Source organism: Lytechinus variegatus, chromosome 1 (assembly GCF_018143015.1).
Source record: "Lytechinus variegatus isolate NC3 chromosome 1, Lvar_3.0, whole genome shotgun sequence".
NCBI lineage: Eukaryota > Metazoa > Echinodermata > Echinoidea > Temnopleuroida > Toxopneustidae > Lytechinus > Lytechinus variegatus.
Window position 1 is genome coordinate 89853871 of NC_054740.1, and position 19716 is coordinate 89873586.

Below are 19716 nucleotides of genomic sequence, written 5' to 3' on the forward strand. Positions count from 1 at the left end.
AACAACGACAAACCAGAAATTGTGCTATTCATGACAAGGGGGCACATACATACAAATGCGTCTTCTTTCTATCCTTGCTTTTGGAAAATTGTTACAGAAGGGGTGTTATATTATGATCACAATAATTCAGCACAAATTTTAGCCAAATGGGTTCATCACACACACAAAAAAGAAAGGAAGATATTGTCTCAATATTGAGTCCCAACAGGGGACATATAAGATGGGAACTACCCATTGGTTCAGTTGGTAGAGTGTCCGTCTTACAACTGGGAGGTCGGGATTTCAAACCTCGGCCGCGTCAGACACGTTAAAAGATGGAGTTGCTGCCACACTGCAGGTCAACATCTAAAAGCCCCCGCACACCTAACGACTGTTCGCGATCCGATTGTGGAACAAATCGCATTTTGCTCACTCTCTGAAAATGTGAATGGAACGTATATGATTTTATTTTAGGTTAAAGTTAATTGAAAGAATACTACTATAACCATTTTGAAAGATTGCAAGCCTTTATTTTGGAGCAAAGGCCAAATCAGTTTGAAATTGTAGCCAATCGTACGACTGCTATGATGTCATTACGACTAGATATTAATTTTCGCTTTTATTCTAAGAAGGATGATAGCATAGTCACAGATTTGAACATAGGTATTCGTATACGATGATTTAGAGCATTACACAGTAGATATTCCAAGTCTCAATATTAGCATCAAATTCTACTACATTTTATTCTGAAATTGGGTTGCAAAACCAATCGCAAGGTGTGCGGTCGCCTCAGTAGCGTACCTAAGATTTTCCACAGGGTGGGGGGCACAATCGTCCGCCAAAAAAAATGACCCCCAAAAAGGTCTTCAACCACAAATAAAGGATTTCGTTCCAGAATAAAAAATGACATGCAAAAAAAAGTCTTCAACTTACTTGTCTGCCTCCCCCCCCCCCCATATGCTATAGTGGGTCGCCTTAAGAGATAGAGTTTCGTCGATTTGGCGCTGCACAGTGCATGGCTCCCGGGCCCACGATCAATTGGGCGAAGTGAATTTTACGGAGTATCTATATTTTAATTTTCTAATTCGAACAACAATCTATTTTTTGAAGTACTGGACAAAATGGGACATAGGCCTACCCTTTGTATCCACACAAACATTTGGATATGTGCTTTTCAACTGCAATTGTCATGAGTTTTTTGAAGACTTGAACTGTCGCCTGCAAAGTTTGCCCTTTCAAAATAATTTACGCAAACATATTCGATTCTTGTTGCAAGATTTTTCTTCATAAAGTGCGTCGGTAACATTTATTCCTATCCGATTTTTATAGTACGATGACATTATCAATCTCAACTTATTTTAGTATTAACTTCTTCTCCTAAATTCGCAATAAACAAAACATTAGTGTGCATAGGAACATTATAAATCAAAGTATAAATTAACAAGTAACAAACATACTCAAAAAAAATTTTTTAAAAAAATCCAAATATATACAACCAAATAGAAATGAAGATAGTGAAATCAGAAGATGGTTCTTAATGAACGTTGATATCATCTTAGTTATATCTGCGCTCAGGTTGGTGCACAACTCATCAATCATAAAACATTTTTTTTCTACAATAAGTATGTCTGCATTGTCAGTTTGTAGTATTAGTGGAATATCCTCAGACTTCACTCGTAAATGTATGAAACGGGCTTATCTTATAGATGTAACAATATGTTTTTACAAAATGAATACAAATGCAGAGCATAATTATACACACTTGCAGAAAAGTGTCGAAAAACTCTCTTTTTAACTTGAGCTCACTCTTTACACTTAGTGTAGCAATGTTTATTGATAAATATTGAACGCTGTTTTTTGAATATCAACACTTATGTTTAACGTTGTTTGAACTATTAAAAATCATTTAATAACAAACTAGAAATTTTAAAGGCTGTTTTATTACATTGCATTGTGTGAAATGATTAGGACATGTAGGACACGTGCAGGGGGATGTTTAATCCAGTATGTATGTCAATTCTTTAATTTCATTTGGAATTCGAAAGAGCATCAGAGCCAGATTCAGGTAAATGTAGAGTGTGAGATGCAGGATTGCAAAATGTTATTTTTTAAGCTTTATTTACTCTTTTCACTTTTTTGTAAAGCTGTTTGAATTATGAAAAGCGCTACAGTAACATAAAACTAATACAATTATTATCATAAGGCCTCTATCCATATCTAAATCAGTAATAACTCGAATCCTTTCCATTTAACTATGACTTTTGTTACGTGGGTTTTTTTTAATTTATTTATTCTTCATATAATGTACACATTGAGGTAAAGCGTGTTTCCAACCTCACGTACTAAACACGAATACCCCAGCATCTTCTCATCCGGGATTGCGCTTTGGAAATGAAAAGTTTACGGTTCGGCAGACAGTTCACCAATTTTCCATCTCGTTATACCATATAAAGGTCTCAAAACACATAGACACGTGGCACCAAAGGACGCTAAAACGAGCAATCAAATAAATAGACGGCAATCAAGGAAAAGCGAAAGCAAGGCTAGATGAAGTTGAAGTGACTTCTAAAAATCGTTCCAAAGAGGTAATCTCTGCAAGGGAATTTTGAAAGAAATTGCGCCAAATTTCCCTGGAGGCTAAGCATCACAGACTTCCTATATGGGGGAGAGTGTGAAGTTCAACACCTTGTTCGAATGCCTATGAGCACCACAGCGTGTTATCTTGTCCTTCGGGGGCTAGGGTGACGGGGGTGTTCCCATTGCATCGTTGTCTAAGGGGAAAGGCTCCCTACTTTCCATCTCATGTCCCCGTTCCACATACTTTAACTGACCGTGAGACATTTCATCTTTTTCATTGCATGAATAAAATATTGAGAGGGTCAAAAAACAAGAATGTGTTGTAAGGTTAATATTACAATCATTCTTCATCATGTTTACAGCCTCCAGTGAATAGAGAACGTCTATTTCCTAAAAGTCGATGCATCACGATGTGTGGAGAGTGTATGCAATAAATACACTACCTCGACTGAATTTGTTTGATTTATACTTTTTTTTAATGAAATAAATGAATCGAAATTAAATGAAAATGAAATCGTGATGTGTGTGTATTTTTGCGTAACCTGATAAAGATAGTGCAAAAGGATAATTCTACCCATTGACACGACTGGTTCTCCGTATGAGGGTTGTCCATCCTACTCTTTAAAATATGAAAAATATCAAAAGCTGAAACGTATTTTTAAAAAGTAGTCATTATAGGATTGTGTGGCAAGAACAGCGTACAAATTGACACAGGCATATTTAAACGACAAGTGAGTGAGGGGCATCATTGATTCTTTTGTTTCTTTGCCACTGAGTTGTGCATTGTGAAAAATTCGCAAAACTTGAACATTTTATAGCTTTCTTATCTTATATCCGATAAATTTTCAGCGTAATGCTTCTTTGATTTTTCTACAGTTTTTTTTCAAATCAACATTTTTCTGGTGTGGACTTGACCTTTAAACTTCAGTTTAGAATAATGATTTAAACAAAATTAAGTAAGGAAAAATGAAGGAATTTCTTTCCGATTAGGGTTTCACTCGTCTTTAGAATAGTTTTGATTTGAAACTCGAATTTATTATTATTATCATATTGTCGATCAGACAAGAGAACACTTCAAGCCTAGCCTCTATTGGATGACAGTATTGGTTAAAACAATGCTATATATATTTTTTTTAATTGAGTACGACAAGCATGGTGTCGCAAAATTATTTTCGTAAAATTATACAATTTACAATTATCTATCGATATTGGGAAAGTGTTTGAGTGTGTGTAGGCCTACTTCTAGTCCAGGATAGGCCCCATAGAAACTTGACCAAACCTTGTTTTTTTATATATACAATATTTTTTGATGGTTTCTTGTCAATTCGAGGGTGCTGATTCCGAATCTGGATGATGCCACTCGTGTAACCTTGAGCATTTTCCGCAAATTGGCAAAATCCAATATGGCCGCCAAAATATGCAAATTACCCATTAAAATCCTAAAATTGTCCGCACATTGGCTATGACATGCATGAAATCGTGTTGCAGGGGTGAAATACTCTCTGAAAAAAATAATTTTTGACAAAATATTTATTTTCCTGATATTCAAAATGGCCGCCATAGGCCATTGTATACTCTATTATGTACAATATGAATAGGGAAAACTAATTTTCACAAAAAGTAGCACTAAACCGCAAAAAATCGCGATGTATGAACGAAGTAATATATGCAAATCATCATTACTAACGAGATATATCACTTACTATCTCATATATGGGGATATTGCTGTATTTTGATGTCTAAAATAGCCGACACTGGCCCAAAGAGATGTAAAATGGCAATGGCTGGGGCCAAAAAATGACAAGAGTGAGGACTAAAATGCATATTATTAAGATAAACAAGTGGAATGCTGACTAAAAGCATCATTGCCATCATTGCCATTAATATGCCATTTATGTGATAAATGCTGTATTTTGACATTCAAAATGACCGCCACCCATATAGGCCCTATATTTATCATGTACAATGCGAATGGACGAACTAATTTTCACAAGAGTGAGAATCATAAATGCATATAACTGTGATATACGATTAAAAATATTGTAAAAAAATTATTTCTAACTAAATACATCACATATTGGTCGTGGAGGTAATGAATGCTGTACTTTGAAATGCAAAATGGCTGCCATAGGTCCTAAAAGTATTGTGTACATTGTAACATGGGACAAATTTTGACATAATTTGGCTTTTCTTGACTCTAAATATTATATATAATTGTGAATTGTGAATTGTGAAAGGGTGAAATATTGTCTAAAACCATGTTTTCTACCGAGATATATTATATCATGTGTAATTAAGTTGATAAACGCTGCATTTTTAAATTGAAAATAGCCACCATAGGCCCTTATCGTAGAATATACAATTTGAGTGGAGATAAACAATGTTCACAAAATGGGCATATGGCAGCCATTTCGAATGCTGAAATACAGTTTTTATCACCTTAATTACTTAAGATATGATATATTCTGTTAGAAATCATGTTTTCAGACAATATTCCACTCATACATCACCATATGGCCAAGCAAAGCCAAATTCTGTTGATATAATTTGTTCCCATTCACATTGTGCATAATACCATAAGGGCCTGTAGCAGCCATTTTGACTCTGCAATAACAGTATTTATCACCTAACTGGCAGAATAAATGATATATCTTTATAGAAATTTTGCTTTCAGACAATATTTTACTCATAGATCACCATTTATGGTGCTCACTCCTGTGAATATTGGTTTCCCACTTTGCATTATACATAATACTCTTAATGTCTATGGCGGCCATTTTGAAAGTCAAAGTACAGTATTTAACACAAACTTGAAACCTGAATGATGAATTTCGTTAGAAAATATGTTTTAGACAGTATCCCATTAATTTATCACATTTATGTGCATTTCAGTGCTCTCTCTTTTGATTTCTTTGCTACTCTTTCTCATTGTGCATAATACTTTTAGGGCCTTTGGCAGCCATTTTGAATATCAAAATAAAACATTCATCACATACATGGCATATTAATGATATATTTCGTTAACAATTATGTTTTTAGTCAGTATTCCACTCGTTCAATCTTAATAATATGCATTTTATTGATCACTCTTGTGACTTTTTTGGCCCCCATTGCCATTGTATGCAATACTGTTTGGGCCAGTAGCGGCTATTTTAGATATCAAAAAAACAGAAATGTTCCCAAATATGACATAATAAATAATATATCTCGTAAGTAATGATGATTTGCATATATTACTTCGTTTATACATCGCGATTTTTTGCACTTTAGTGCTACTTTTTGTGAAAATTAGTTTTCCCTATTCATATTGTACATAATAGAGTATACAAGGGCCTTTGGCGGCCATTTTGAATATCAGAAAAATAAATATTTTGTCAAAAGTTTTTTTTTCAGAGAGTATTTCACTCCTGCCACACAATTTTATGCATTTCATAGCCAATGTGTGGACAGTTTAGGATTTTCATGGGTAATTTGCATATTTTGGCGGCCATATTGGATTTTGCCAATTTGCGGAAAATGCTCAAGGTTACACGAGTGGCATCATTCAGATTCGGAATCAGCACCCTCGAATTGACAAGAAACCATCAAAAAATATTGTATATATAAAAAAACAAGGTTATGCCTCTTCTATCCTGGACTATTCTGTGTATTTTCAAGCGTAGAATTTCGGATTTCGCACTGAATTTGTGTGCGACGTATATATATATTTTTTTTAAATACCAATTCGGACTTGTATCGAGTCGACACAGCATCTATTGGAATTCATCTCTTTAATTGATATAACTGTTCGTTGTTATTCTTATCATTTAAGTCAGTTATTTTGTATTCCTCAAATTATCCTTTACTGCTAAGCATATATTTATTTCAATACTTTAAACCTCACTATAGACCCCAATGCAACATAGCTTTAGTGTTTGATAATTTCATACTTCTCATACCCCCACATTTGACAGTGGTAACGCACCGCGCGTTCACTCAAGCTAAAGAAGTCGGTATAAAAAGATCCACACTAAATTAGGAGAATAAAAGATAGACATGTAATATACAGCGTCTTTGCTTGCTCATTGGATTATTGATCTTGACTTTCATATCGGCTCTGACGTTCTCAACCCGACTATGGTGAAAGCCTTTTTTGTTAGTAGGCCTATACTTCTCACAAAGAAAATTGCGTGCGTTAATTTGAAAAGATATTGAACATGTAATTTAGAAAGTCGTGAGACTCAAAGGTTAAAGATGTAAAGTGATGGTGGTATACCTGAATGCTCAGATATCATGAATGCTTGTATAGTAAGCGACCATAGATTAAGAGAGAGAAAAAAGAAAGATTTTGAAAGTTATAAACTTAAGAGAAAGCAGAGGGGAAAGGAAGAAGATGGGATGAAAAGAAGCAGGTAATCAAAATTCCCAAAAGTGTTACATGTACAACATTTGACCCATCAACGTTATCATAATACACGTAGTTAGTCGATGTGAATCTACTTACGTTTTATACAGTGTACGACCCAACAAAGAGAAATGTTGACGGACTTCTTTTTATTATTCCTGAGGTGAATCAATAATTGAAGTAAATTAATTTACTATGTTACTTCAAAATTATGGAGCCCATTTTGGTTGAAAATAAAAAAATAATACAATTGTATCCACGTTCATGACATTCCCGTTTTGATAAACAGCTATGAATCTTTACTGATTCTGTCTTGTCCAATTCATTGCCATAACGATCAACATTTCAGGCCCGTCTGGGGTTATGTCTATGTATGTGTGTCATTAAGTTAAGTTGTTTCATTTTGTAGATATATTGTTGTATGTCCTTTTTAAAGAAGCGAATGAAGAATTATTATTATTATTTATTGTTATGCTGCTAGATGTCTGAAAAAATATTATCTAATCGAAAATCGTCTTTGTGAATTCTGGTCAATATTGTTCTATTATTGTTTTGATCGAAGCCCCCATTTGCTTGATTTGCCCTTCCTTATTCCCGTACCTACATAGGCCTACCTCTTCTTCTCAATTACCATGCACAAGTAAAGCAATAAGCAATAGTCGGAGAAAAATTGATTTTTTTTTTTTTTTTTTTAGAATTCGATAGTACATGCAATGTGGGGGGATGCTGCTCACACTCATGCACTCTTAAAACAGATCAGTCAAATTGACTAGACCAGTAGTCAGCTGGGAGCAACTGATATGGCAATCACTGATAGTCACATTTCTGACATAATATATTCTAGTCAGAAATAACTCTGTTCTGGTAAAATATGACTATAATAGTCAAATATGACTAGACTAACAGTTACACCCAGCTGACCCTATTAACTAGTCATTTTTGACTGATTTGTTTTTAGAGTGTGTGACGTCACAAAAATAATAACTTGAACAGATAAAAAATAATAATAGCTTGTCACATATTCTTTGATAATTTTTCGCTCTCATTAATTTATTGATTTCATTAAAACTATTTTGAGTTCGGGACTGATTTTGTTCTGGCTCTCGCCTTGCAATCAGAAAGTTGTGTGTTCGAATCCCATCACAGCATAGCGTCCATTGCCACTCTCCACAAAAGTGTTAAATGGGCCCGGAAGGATGCAAAAGTCTATGTAGTATGTCTAGCGATCGAGACTGGGGAATTTTATTGGAGTGTTCCCCAGGGAGTGGGAAAAATGCATACATTGTTTGCGGGAATGAGATGACCCGATGGCCGGGGTAATTAGAATCTATATGATACGCTCAGAGACGTCGTTCCGATGTACCAAACGTTATATAAAAGCAATTTATTAATATACATATCATTTGAGATGCACAAAAAAAAATTTAACAATCACACAATCGTCATGAATATAAAAAAGTTATTAAATAATACCTTATCAATGGCAGGTTTGGAATTTGAGAGAAAATCAAAGTTTATGTTTGTTTTTTAATGAATCAAACAAGGAACCTACATACTACAAAAGTGGAATAATCATCTCACATTAAAAATGAATAAAAGAATACTTAGATATACTTTGAACGTTGAACTTCAATATGAACTTGATAAGTACATTAATTATTTATCTTGATACTGATGTCTCAATAAAATGGGTACCTTAATTTTAGTCTATACAGAAAACTCCTTTAAAAAATGTCAGACATTCAAAGTCCACACCTGTAAGATGAATTGACTTCTAAAAGAAAATAAACACACATAAATGATAGAAATAGGTATAATTAACAAACATTAGAAACACGAAAGTACAATGTGCACCGGGTGACAAATACCAAATTGACAATAGAAACCGCCATAGAAATATATAGGAAGGACAGCAGATTGATTATTTTCTTGTACTTTTTTTTTTAAACTATCAATAGAATTTGCATTTTGTAGACCCGAAGGTAAACTGTTTAATACGCTTCCTCCTGCATGTATTAAATATGTAAATTTTTAGGTAATGTACATATTCAGGGGCGGATCCACGATTTTCCAAAAGGGGCAAATTTTTCCCAGGAAAAAATTGACAAATTGACAAGCAAAAAAAGAAGAAAAAAGTTTTTGCGTCCCTGAAAAAAAAACCTTACAAGCAAGAAAAAAAAGTTTTCACTTTCCAAAGGGGGCGGGGGCACACTTCTGTTTTAACGGCATTTTACATTACAAATTTTGATTTTGCTTCTCAAAGCAGGTAACGGGCCGGCTGTGTGTCCCCCCCCCCCCCTGGATCCGCTAGTGTACATATTTGATTTTCTCTACTCATTAAATCATTATTTTTATGTTGACTAAATAATGTGCCTATAAAAAAGAGAGCAAATTTATTTTTGCAATCTGCTTTCTACGGAAGGGAAGTCAATCTTACTCTGCCCAGACCTATCCACTTCCCACAAACAATTATAATGCATAAGAAAACGAATTACAGTATGATTTTTTTTTAGCTTGAACTAATACTCATGAACTATCAGTAAACCTGCAACCCATATAGTAAAATGACTGCTTTCATGCAAGACAATAGCCACTGCAATTTTTTTTAAGATACCAATATGTATTTTCAAGCATGTCAAAATTATACCAATATAGTGATTGCAATCAGTTCGGATATAATGTGCAGAAATAAATGTTTACCCAATGTCAATGATTAATTTAACAAAATGATTCGCAATCAGATAAAGTAAACTATCAGTAAACCTGCAACCCATATAGCAAAATGACTGCTTTCATGCAAGACAATAGCCACTGCAATTTTTTTTTAAGATAACAATATGTATTTTCAAGCATGTCAAAATTATACCAATATAGTGATTGCAATCAGTTCGGATATAATGTGCAGAAATAAATGTTTACCCAATGTCAATGATTAATTTAACAAAATGATTCGCAATCAGATAAAGTACCCTAACTCAGATGCGTCGATCGTAGGGGACAGGGGTTGATATCGCTCCTCCCCCAATGAAAATGTTCGGGGTGGGACTCATCGAGTCTATCTCCAACAAATTTGACTTCTTGAAGAAAAAAAAATGATATGAGGCATTAATTCTCATTACCAGGTCCCTCGGAGAGGACCTTAAGCCGTCAGTCCTGAGGTTGCTTGCTTACAAGCACTCATGCTTTCTTATCAATCAGGTAAAAATCACCACCATTATAATGCAGACACTATTTTAAAAGGCATCGGAAAGCATACAGAACCATTAAGCTCTTCCACTTCTTTTATTTTAATTTTTCTTCTTCTTGTTCTTGTTCTTCTTCATTTGTTCTTTCTCTTCTTCTTCTTTCTCTTCTTCTTCTTCTTTGTATTATTCTTCTTCTTCTTATACTTCTTCTATTACTACTTCTTCTTGAGTAAAGCTGAACAGAAAAGAAACCAACAAGCTTAATTGTCTATGGAAATCCTTAATATAGTGAATAGATAGATAAATTTGCGCGTAAATCTAAGCGCTTGTTGTTCCCGGATTAAACAAAGAAAATCTAATTGATATTCATCATGACGTAACGTGATCCATTTGTATAAGATGTTTTATTGTCCATTTTGTTTGAGGAACGATTTAAACGAAACTGATGTTTACTTGTCCTGTTGATCTCATCCTTCGCAGCCCTATTAAGACGATATAGAATATATGCTTGTCAGTCGCTTCTATACAATGCTGACGTATTGCTTCAGTAGAGCAACATAATAATTATATGCATTAAGTCTGCATTCCCCCACCGTGGTAATCAGTGAAACCAGTCCGGCGATTTTATAGGACAACAATTGTTGAAATCAATTTCAGTTTTTCCTGAAGCCAATATTTTGTGAAAAATATGGAATGGGATTGATTGGGATGATGTTTGATCCTCCAATAAAATAAGATAAACAAATCGTCTTGGCCTAAAACAATAAGAAGTAACTTCAACACTGATTATGTGTTTCTTTGTCGTTTTTTTATTGTTACAATTTAATGTAACAAGTAGTAACTTTGACACTCATAATATGAACACTGAAATATTTGATCTTGAATGATTATTTTTGGTAAATCCTATCATTCGCTTATACCCCTTTCAATCCATCGCAAATAAAAAGAAAAAAAAGAAAAGAAAAAGAGGGGTTTTGTTGCTACAACAATAATATAGTACTCCTATAATGGCTATACTCTGGAAGTAGCTCTGATAGAACAGTGGTTAGTTTCTCCCTTACATCCATTTCATTGCTTTATGTAGTTTGTTAATTTGTATTAGTTTTATTATTGTTTTACTGTAGTCATTCAAAAGTATATCGATTTTTAATATTACATTTGTTTTTATGAGACGTTGGATGAATATAATAGATACAAGATATTCATTTTGTCTTCGCAAACATGATTACAAAGAAATTTGTTTTCCACTGGTGTATTATTACTTTAGTCATGCATGAACAAAATAAAACTAAGAAACAAATAAGTTACACAGTTATGAAGCAAATACAATAAAACATTTGCAAAAGTTTGAGTCGTCCAGAATACTTATCATGATTATTATCATTCAAATACTGTTATAATTATTATTGACATTATTATCATCATTATCATTGTTGTCATCATCATCACTACTATTGTTTATATGACTTTTATCATTATCATGAAACTTTCTGGGATATCAGTACATAAGATCATCATTTCGCTGGGAACAGAAATTTATTTAGCGTTGAGCTTGTAAATTGAATTTGTGGATAGAGTCGGGTACGAATGAATTTCTAAAATATTTGAATGAATCTTGCAATGTGTCTAATGATGTTTACTATGACTAGCTACATAAGTTTGTTTAAAGATACTATCGACAGACAAGGAGTCGGCCTCAAATATGTAGGACCGGCAGGGGTGGAAATCTCTCCCAAAAGGTAGGGGGACAAGGGTCTGGAAAATTTGACAAGCAAAAAAAAAAAAAAAAAAAGGCTATTACCAAAATTTTCAGTGATATATTTCTTAGCATTACCAAAGACCAAAAATAGTAGGGGGGACATTTGATATTGTGTCCCCCCTACTATTTTGAGTAGGGGGGACACATCCCCCCAGTCCCTCCTGGGATTTCCGCCCATGAGGACCGGTGTACTGCTCTCTTTTTACTCCTTTTTATGCTAATCGTTTTCTATCAAAGAATTAAAGGGTATTGTATGAATACGAAATAATTTTGTTTTTCAAATGTTAACTTTTTAGTGAACAAGCTTGACCCACTAGGAAATGATTCAGCCTGCCTGAAGAGGAAAAAAGAATTTGAATAAGTCATAATGCATTGGAATAAAATGATGTAAAATAGAGAAGCCTAAAAACAAAAGTAGGAAAGTGTAAGGCGCAGCTTATTTGTTTAAATTATCGGTATCCATTTATACATTCAGTACCAATTACCTAGTTGAAAAAACAGGGGGGAAAATGAAATATTTTAACGGAAATTTCTAGAACGTTTCTCTGAAATTCTGACGGAATTCGGTATTTCCAACCGGCTTCACGTGATTGTAATGATTGTGACTTATTTCCCTCGTTATCGTTGAGATTTATTTGTTGAAAATTAATAAATAACCAATTTCATTGTAGTTTATGGTATTGGCAAAGCAACACAGGTAACCTCATAATCACTCTTTAAGAATCCATCAATATTCTCTGGATGACGATTTTTTATTGCTACTCTCGCAGCACTCATGGATTAGAACATGGTGTATAGTAGGTCCATAATTAGAACAACCTTTGGCAGCGAGTTAACGTTGGAAGCAATTTGGTGTATGTCTACTTGGTAGTCGATTTAATTTGGACTATACTGGTTCAATTATTCATCAGATTACCTATTTGTTATGTAGTATGAATATAACTTCCTGTTATCCTTTCAGTCATTCACCCTCACTTGTTTACAAACTCCCCCAATGTCATCTAAGAATCCCAAAACCCCCAATACCATTTAACTGCTAAGCCTTGACCATAAAGAGACCAACCCTCAGTGACGTCAGCTAACTTCATGGAAGAAGTATGACTCACACTCCAGCCCCAGTCACTTGCACAGAGCATCACCACACCCTTGATACCAGAGAAAGTTTGATAGACAGTGAGCTGTAGACCAATCAGAACAAGTTTAGATCACTCCCACCTTTAATAGTTACACCCCAAAACAAATGATATAAATAAGACTTCTTGATTATTAAGGAGGGAGAGAACACCAACGATAGAAGACTAGACCCACACTCATCCAGATAGACTGACTGACTTCAAGACTTAGACGTCCATCGAATATTATAATAACTTCACTCCGAATCTTAATCTTATACTTCGAAACTATTATATTCATCGTCTCCCGTCATATCCGAATCTTCATGTACTTCGAACTGTCTGTAGCTGAATATTGATAATTAAATACTTTGTGATTTGAACTGTACAACTTTCTCCAAAGTTTCTTCATTACGAGTCCCTAATTACCGATCCCATTCCCCAACACGACATGGTGGAGAACCGGCTTTAATACAATACTTCAAGAGTGCAAGATTAACAAATTGCAGATCCAAAAAGCTACAAAATTTGCAAACGAACTCGAAACATCATATTTTAAAATTGAATCTGTGAGCAGAGTACTTCAAACTACAGCAACATAAACTCAACATAAACTCGAGTCGAAAAAAAAGGAAGAACAGAAGAAATTTAAGCATACAGACGGATAGATCAGACGGACAGAACAGACGGATAGAGCAGACGGAAGACTCAGACGGAGGATACAGACGGAAGGAAAGAGCATACTACAAAGACAACGACGATTTCAAGCCTAAAACGAAGACACCTACACCGACGATTGCCATCGCATCGAGTGACTATCAACTTAACCCTTAATTAACTAAATAAATGACTCTGACCCTTTCGCTGAATTGTGCATTGTTTAATTAATTTTGGAAGACATATTTCGGTAAGTGAAACCATTTCTCTTATTGTTCCACTGGTGAAAGAGAGTGAGTGAGAGATTGAGTTTTCAGATTGTTTATTTGCCCAGCAACAAGTAATTTTCAAACGTTTTCTGTTCGTTTTGCCGAATCGTGATTAAATAGTAATTTAACTGTCAGGATTACTGTTAATTAGAAGTTTATCAATATTTTATATTTTACGGTTCAATTCTGATAACCGAATTTGATTTTTATCACTTTAATTAATTACCCTATATAATCATGACTTCAACCAACAACTCCCGACAAACCCTGCGACAGACTGACTTTCTACCATCCCGTTTCTCGGGTGATAAACTTGATAGGGACAACTCGACTGCGCACTTCTTGACTTTCGACGACTATCTAGATGCGCATGACATTGACAAAGCTGACCCCGACCAATTCCAGACAATACTGCGAACGTTTAGACGGACTTTACAAGGGCAGGCGCGACTTTGGATTGACGGACTTCAATTCAATACATATAGCGACCTGAAGGATGGGTTCATAAGACGGTTTAGTCCCGCTAAATCGTCATATAGCCATGTGACAGACTTTAAAAATATGACTATGACAAATAACGAGAGCGCAGACGCGTACTTGCAAAGGTTGAGAACAACAGCAGCCTACATAGACTATGGGGAAACCCAGATTAGGCATAAGTTGTTGGATTCTTTGCCGTCGGACTGCCGCGCGACCATACTTATGACCGCCCCTGACCTGACCTCAGAAGAAATAGCGGCGAAAGCCCAACTTTTTCTAGACCTCAACCATAGACAGACTAAGCCGACCAAGGAGTTATCTTTCTCTGCTCAAGAGGAAATAGATCAATTGAAGGAGCAAATACATTACTTAAACCTCAAGACAGACAGAGACAATGACAAAAGGCCAAAATCCCCCACCCAACGACCCCCAACCCCACGACAACGCAGTGCTAGTCGTAGTGCTAGTCGCAGCGTAAGCAGCGAAAGACGACGTGACACCAGTCACGATAGACGAGACGACAGGCGCAATGACATGCAAAACAGACGCGGTAGGAGCCCCTATCGATCGGACGGACGGACAAACCGACCGCCAACACGCAGACTTACATGCAACTTCTGTGGCATTCCTGGCCATATTTGGCGAGAATGTCGAAAAAGACTTAGGGACATGACGACCCCACCACCCCCCTTCCCTGACTATAATGACTACTATGCCCCTGCATACGGTAGCTATGCCAACAACCAATACTACCCACCACACCAACAGCAGCCCCAATATCACCAGCCCCGCTACCAACAACCCCAAAATCAACCACGCCCACAGGATTTTTAAGACGGGAGAGAGCCAATAGCGCTCATTGTTCTTTCTCCCCGACTAAGAATAGGCCTGACAATGACATGACTTCTACTCATTTAGGGATTGACGAAGTTGAGTTACAATTAACGGAACGCAACTTTACTAAGGGACGACTACCTGATAGGACAACTGCATTAATTCTTTTTGACAGTGGTGCATCCAAATCCATTATATCCGGACGACTATTGAAATCCTCTCCCTATCTCTCTAAATTGACACCAACCAAAGTATCCCCAGTTAGATTCAAGTTAGGCAATGGACAATTTCTGACATCAGACAAGGCGGTAAAATTTCGACTAGAAATTCAGGGACACAAATTTGAAATCACAGCACTAATCGCCACCAATCTTGTAGGCGTAGACCTAATATTAGGCACTAACACGCTTTCTGATTTAGATGGAACACTCCACTTCAGAAATAACAGGTTTAGGATCAAGTCAAAACACATTTCCTTTGCCCCACCGAATACAGTGATAGTTTCCCCAGGTGAGTCAACATTCCTGACTTTGCAAGGCAAGACCCCACCCCACATCCGAAACTCTGACATTGTGTTAAAGTCTAATAAATATCTATCCCGCTATTGCCCCACGACAAGCATCGTTTCCCTGCATAGAGGACGAGCTCAAGTCCTCGTAACTAACTTGACTGACAGACCTGTAACCTTCTCTAAAGGCAGACCTATAGCTTTCCTAGATACTGCAAGACTAATTAATGCCACCCAAGACCTCCCAACGGACTGCTTGAACATGACAATGAATTCAGTAAACAATCTGTACATTGGACAACAACATGATCATGATGACTCAGTCAAACAGAATAATCTTAGGAAATACCCTCATCTTGACCCTAATGACCCCATTGCTAACATGACAGAAGATGAAATTATCCGTAAACAAATTGACCTTAATAGTAGCGTTCTCACTCCTCCCGAACAACAAGAAATAAGAAACATACTAAAGGAAAACAGAGATGCTTTCTCCTTGTATGGTGAAATTTCTAGCTGTCCTGACTTTGAAGTTGACATTGAACTGAATAATGATGACCCCTTCTTCATAAGACCATACTTCGCTACTGAAGATGGCAAGACTACCATCGAAAAGGAATTGAGCAAACTTGTCAAACTAGGAATATTAGAAATAGGCCATCAACCATACACCTCTCCAGTTCTTCTCCTATCGAAGAAGAACACATCCGAAAAGAGAGTTGTTACAGACTTTAGATTCCTGAATTCACGTATCAAAAGAAGGAATCACCCTTTCCCACTATTTTCGGAAACTCTCAAAAGAATCGGCAATGCTAACACAAAAGTACTAAGTGTAATAGATTTGAAATCTGCATTTCATTGCATCCCCCTCTCAAAATCCGCTCAAAAGTACACAGGCATTGCTTCCTATCATGGAGGAAAGCATTACTACTACAAACGACTAGCCCAAGGACTAAATGTATCCCCTGCCATTTTCCAGGCAAGAATTGATGAAATATTGGCCACCATACCCAATTCTAGAAACTTTTGTATTGCCCATCATGACGACATCATCCTCTTCAGCCCTGACAAAGAATCCCACAAGACCCATTTGACCAGTGTATTAGAAGCCCTATCAAGTAATGGACTTAAAGTAAGCCCCAAGAAGTGTAAACTTTTTAGGAATGACGTAGAATACATGGGACACAGAATCATGATTACTCCTCAGGGAGAAGCATGTTTCAAACCAATGACAGATAGATGCAAAGCGATTGCAAATCTAGCTAGGCCCAAAACTCCAAGACAAGTCAGACGATTTGTTGGAGCAGTTAATTATGTAGCAGGATTTTTCCCCAATACACAGACTATCCTAAAGCCCCTTCATCAACTAACTAGAAAGAAGAATAAATTCCATTGGACCGATGAACATGAGAATGCCTTTAATAAGATTAAACAACTAATGACTAATCCACCCATCTTACACATGCCCCAATCAACCGGACGATTTTCGATTTATAGTGATACATCTCGTACTGCAACAGGTTCATACCTAACCCAGTTTATCAACGGAAAAGAACAAATAATTGGATATTATTCCAAAGTACTCCCAGACGCATGTAAACGTTATAGTGTGACAGAATTGGAATTGTTTGGATTGTTGATCAACGTCACAGCCTTTAAGCATTTGCTCAAGGGATGTGAATTTGATGCATTCGTTGACCACAGTTCGATAGTTCAAATTCTCAAATCTAAGGAAGCCCCATGTACAAACAGATTAGAGAAATTGATCCTGAAATTATCCCAATACTCATTCAAGATAGGATATAAGAAAGGTACTGATTTAGTATTGGCAGACTTTCTTTCTAGAGCACCAACCACTGGTGAGTCAGAAATAGATAGAGTAATCCCAATTGCTTATTGTTTGTTTGATGAGACCGATTTGATTGACATGAACACCTTAAACCCAACCCAACAAACCGATCGTGTGGTTACTCGAGCCTATGCAAAGAAAATGGGTATCCCCATTCCTGAAATCCATCCCAAGAAACCTGACAAGTGTGAACAAACCCCTCCAAGTGCCAATCTCCCTACACAAAAGCGAGCCGACAAACCAAACCAAAACAAAACCCCATCTCTACATCCCAGACCATCTACCACTCACGGACCCCCAAGACAGGACACACCTCCTGAACGCCCACAACATGATTACCAGCCTTCCCATTCACAGAATCATGACCAAACTTTTCCTCATCCCAGACACACCCCACCTGTCCCAAACACAGAGCCCAGACTTGTTGACAGATGTAACGACACAGTTAATGACCATTATCGTGAAGTACCCAGTGAACTGTATACCCCCTCGAGACCGCTGACCTCAGAGGTAAACAACATTAAGGCTAAACACATTCCAAAGCAGCAAGAACTAGACAAGATCACTGAGTTGATAAAGAGAAAGATAATTAGAGACTACAATCTACCTGTTGATTTGAGAAAACTGAAAACAGAACAAGAAACCTCACCATTCTTTAAACCTGTCTATGACTATCTTGCCCATGACATATTACCAAGTGATAAGAAGGCGGCAAAGACAGTCAAATTAAAGGCAGAAGAGTACATCCTTTGTGATGGTGTACTATTCAGACTTTTCTTTACGAAAGATGATGACTTCAGACTGCAACTTGCTATACCTGAGACTCTGACTGACACTATCATATCCCAATACCATGACAACCTGCTTAGTAATCACCAAGGGACCCAGCGTACATATTTGACAATAAGACGCAACTTCTTCATGCCAAATATGTTTGAACGAATTAACAATTACGTTAAAGCTTGCTTACGTTGCCAACAATTCCGTGGCAAGCCTGATAAGACTAGACCATTTCATACTAGGGTACCGGACTCTTACAGACCATTTGGCCGCATTAGTCTCGACTTTAAGACAATGCCGACCTCATGTACTGGATTTAGACATTTGATGGTTATCTGCGATGAAATTACAAGGTTTGTAATTTGCGCGCCTCTAAAGTCGCTTGATGCTGAGACAATTTGCGAGGCACTCATCCAAAAAGTCATTTGTATTTTTGGACCACCATCATGTCTTGTGACTGATGCAGCGGCTTCCCTCACAGGTAAGCTACTTACTGCATTATGTACAACTCTGAACATTGACCGCAAGGTGATAAGTGTAGAAAATCATGGGAGTCTACACGCAGAGAGACACATTCAGACCCTTTCGAACTTTCTGAAAGTTAACCTCAATCAATTTGGCACCGATTGGGTGAGATTCATTTCTACAACATGTTATGCATACAACTCATTTTCTTCCCCTCATCTTGGAAACCACAGCCCATACGAGCTAGTGTTTTGCCGAGAACCTCCTAATCTTTCCAATCTATCTTTCAACCCAATGTCTGGTCTCTCATCTTCTTATGATGAGTATGCAGAGCATCTCAAAAAGAAATTTGATCAATTGTCCAACACAATGCTGTCATTACAGAGAAAACGGCAAGAGAAACAAAACACAAAGATCTCAAATAAATTGGATAAGACCCCAATCTACTCCACTGGTCAGCTTGTTTATCTTTACAAACCGACATCATCTTCTTTGACTGCAAATTCAAAGAAAATTGCAGCAGAATGGGTAGGACCTTTAGTAGTTCATGACGTAATTGATAGAACCCATTATATTCTTGCCACAATGAAAGGAGAAATCCTCCGGGACATCTTCAATTACAACAGACTCAAACCCTGCTTCATGAGAGCTTCCAATAATAAGAAAAATATCACACATATTCAGAAACTGAGAGAGGCATTAGGAAGAAATACTACTGACAAGGAACAAGGGTGCATAAACACATTAAACTTCATCGATGAAAATGATGAAAAATTGCCCGAATTCCATGTTACACCAGTAGAATGTTCCCAGATGACTAACTCGGTTGATACATCAGACTATTTGCATGCCATGACAGAAAATAATGGATTAGCTTC

The 19716-nt window shown here is 36.5% G+C and overlaps 1 protein-coding gene across 1 annotated transcript; it reads left to right on the forward strand.

Moving 5' to 3' along the window:
* Window positions 1–13013: 13013 nt before the first annotated feature.
* LOC121427950 lies at window positions 13014–15239 on the forward strand. The gene has a single exon (XM_041624529.1). It carries the CDS (start codon window positions 14160–14162, stop codon window positions 15234–15236), a length of 1077 nt encoding a protein of 358 aa, XP_041480463.1. The 5' UTR covers window positions 13014–14159; the 3' UTR covers window positions 15237–15239.
* Window positions 15240–19716: the final 4477 nt, after the last annotated feature.

What these genes read in the sequence shown, in the direction of transcription:
- LOC121427950 (XM_041624529.1), top strand. Translation starts at nt 14,160, where the DNA reads ATGACTTCAACCAACAACTCCCGACAAACCCTGCGACAGACTGACTTT.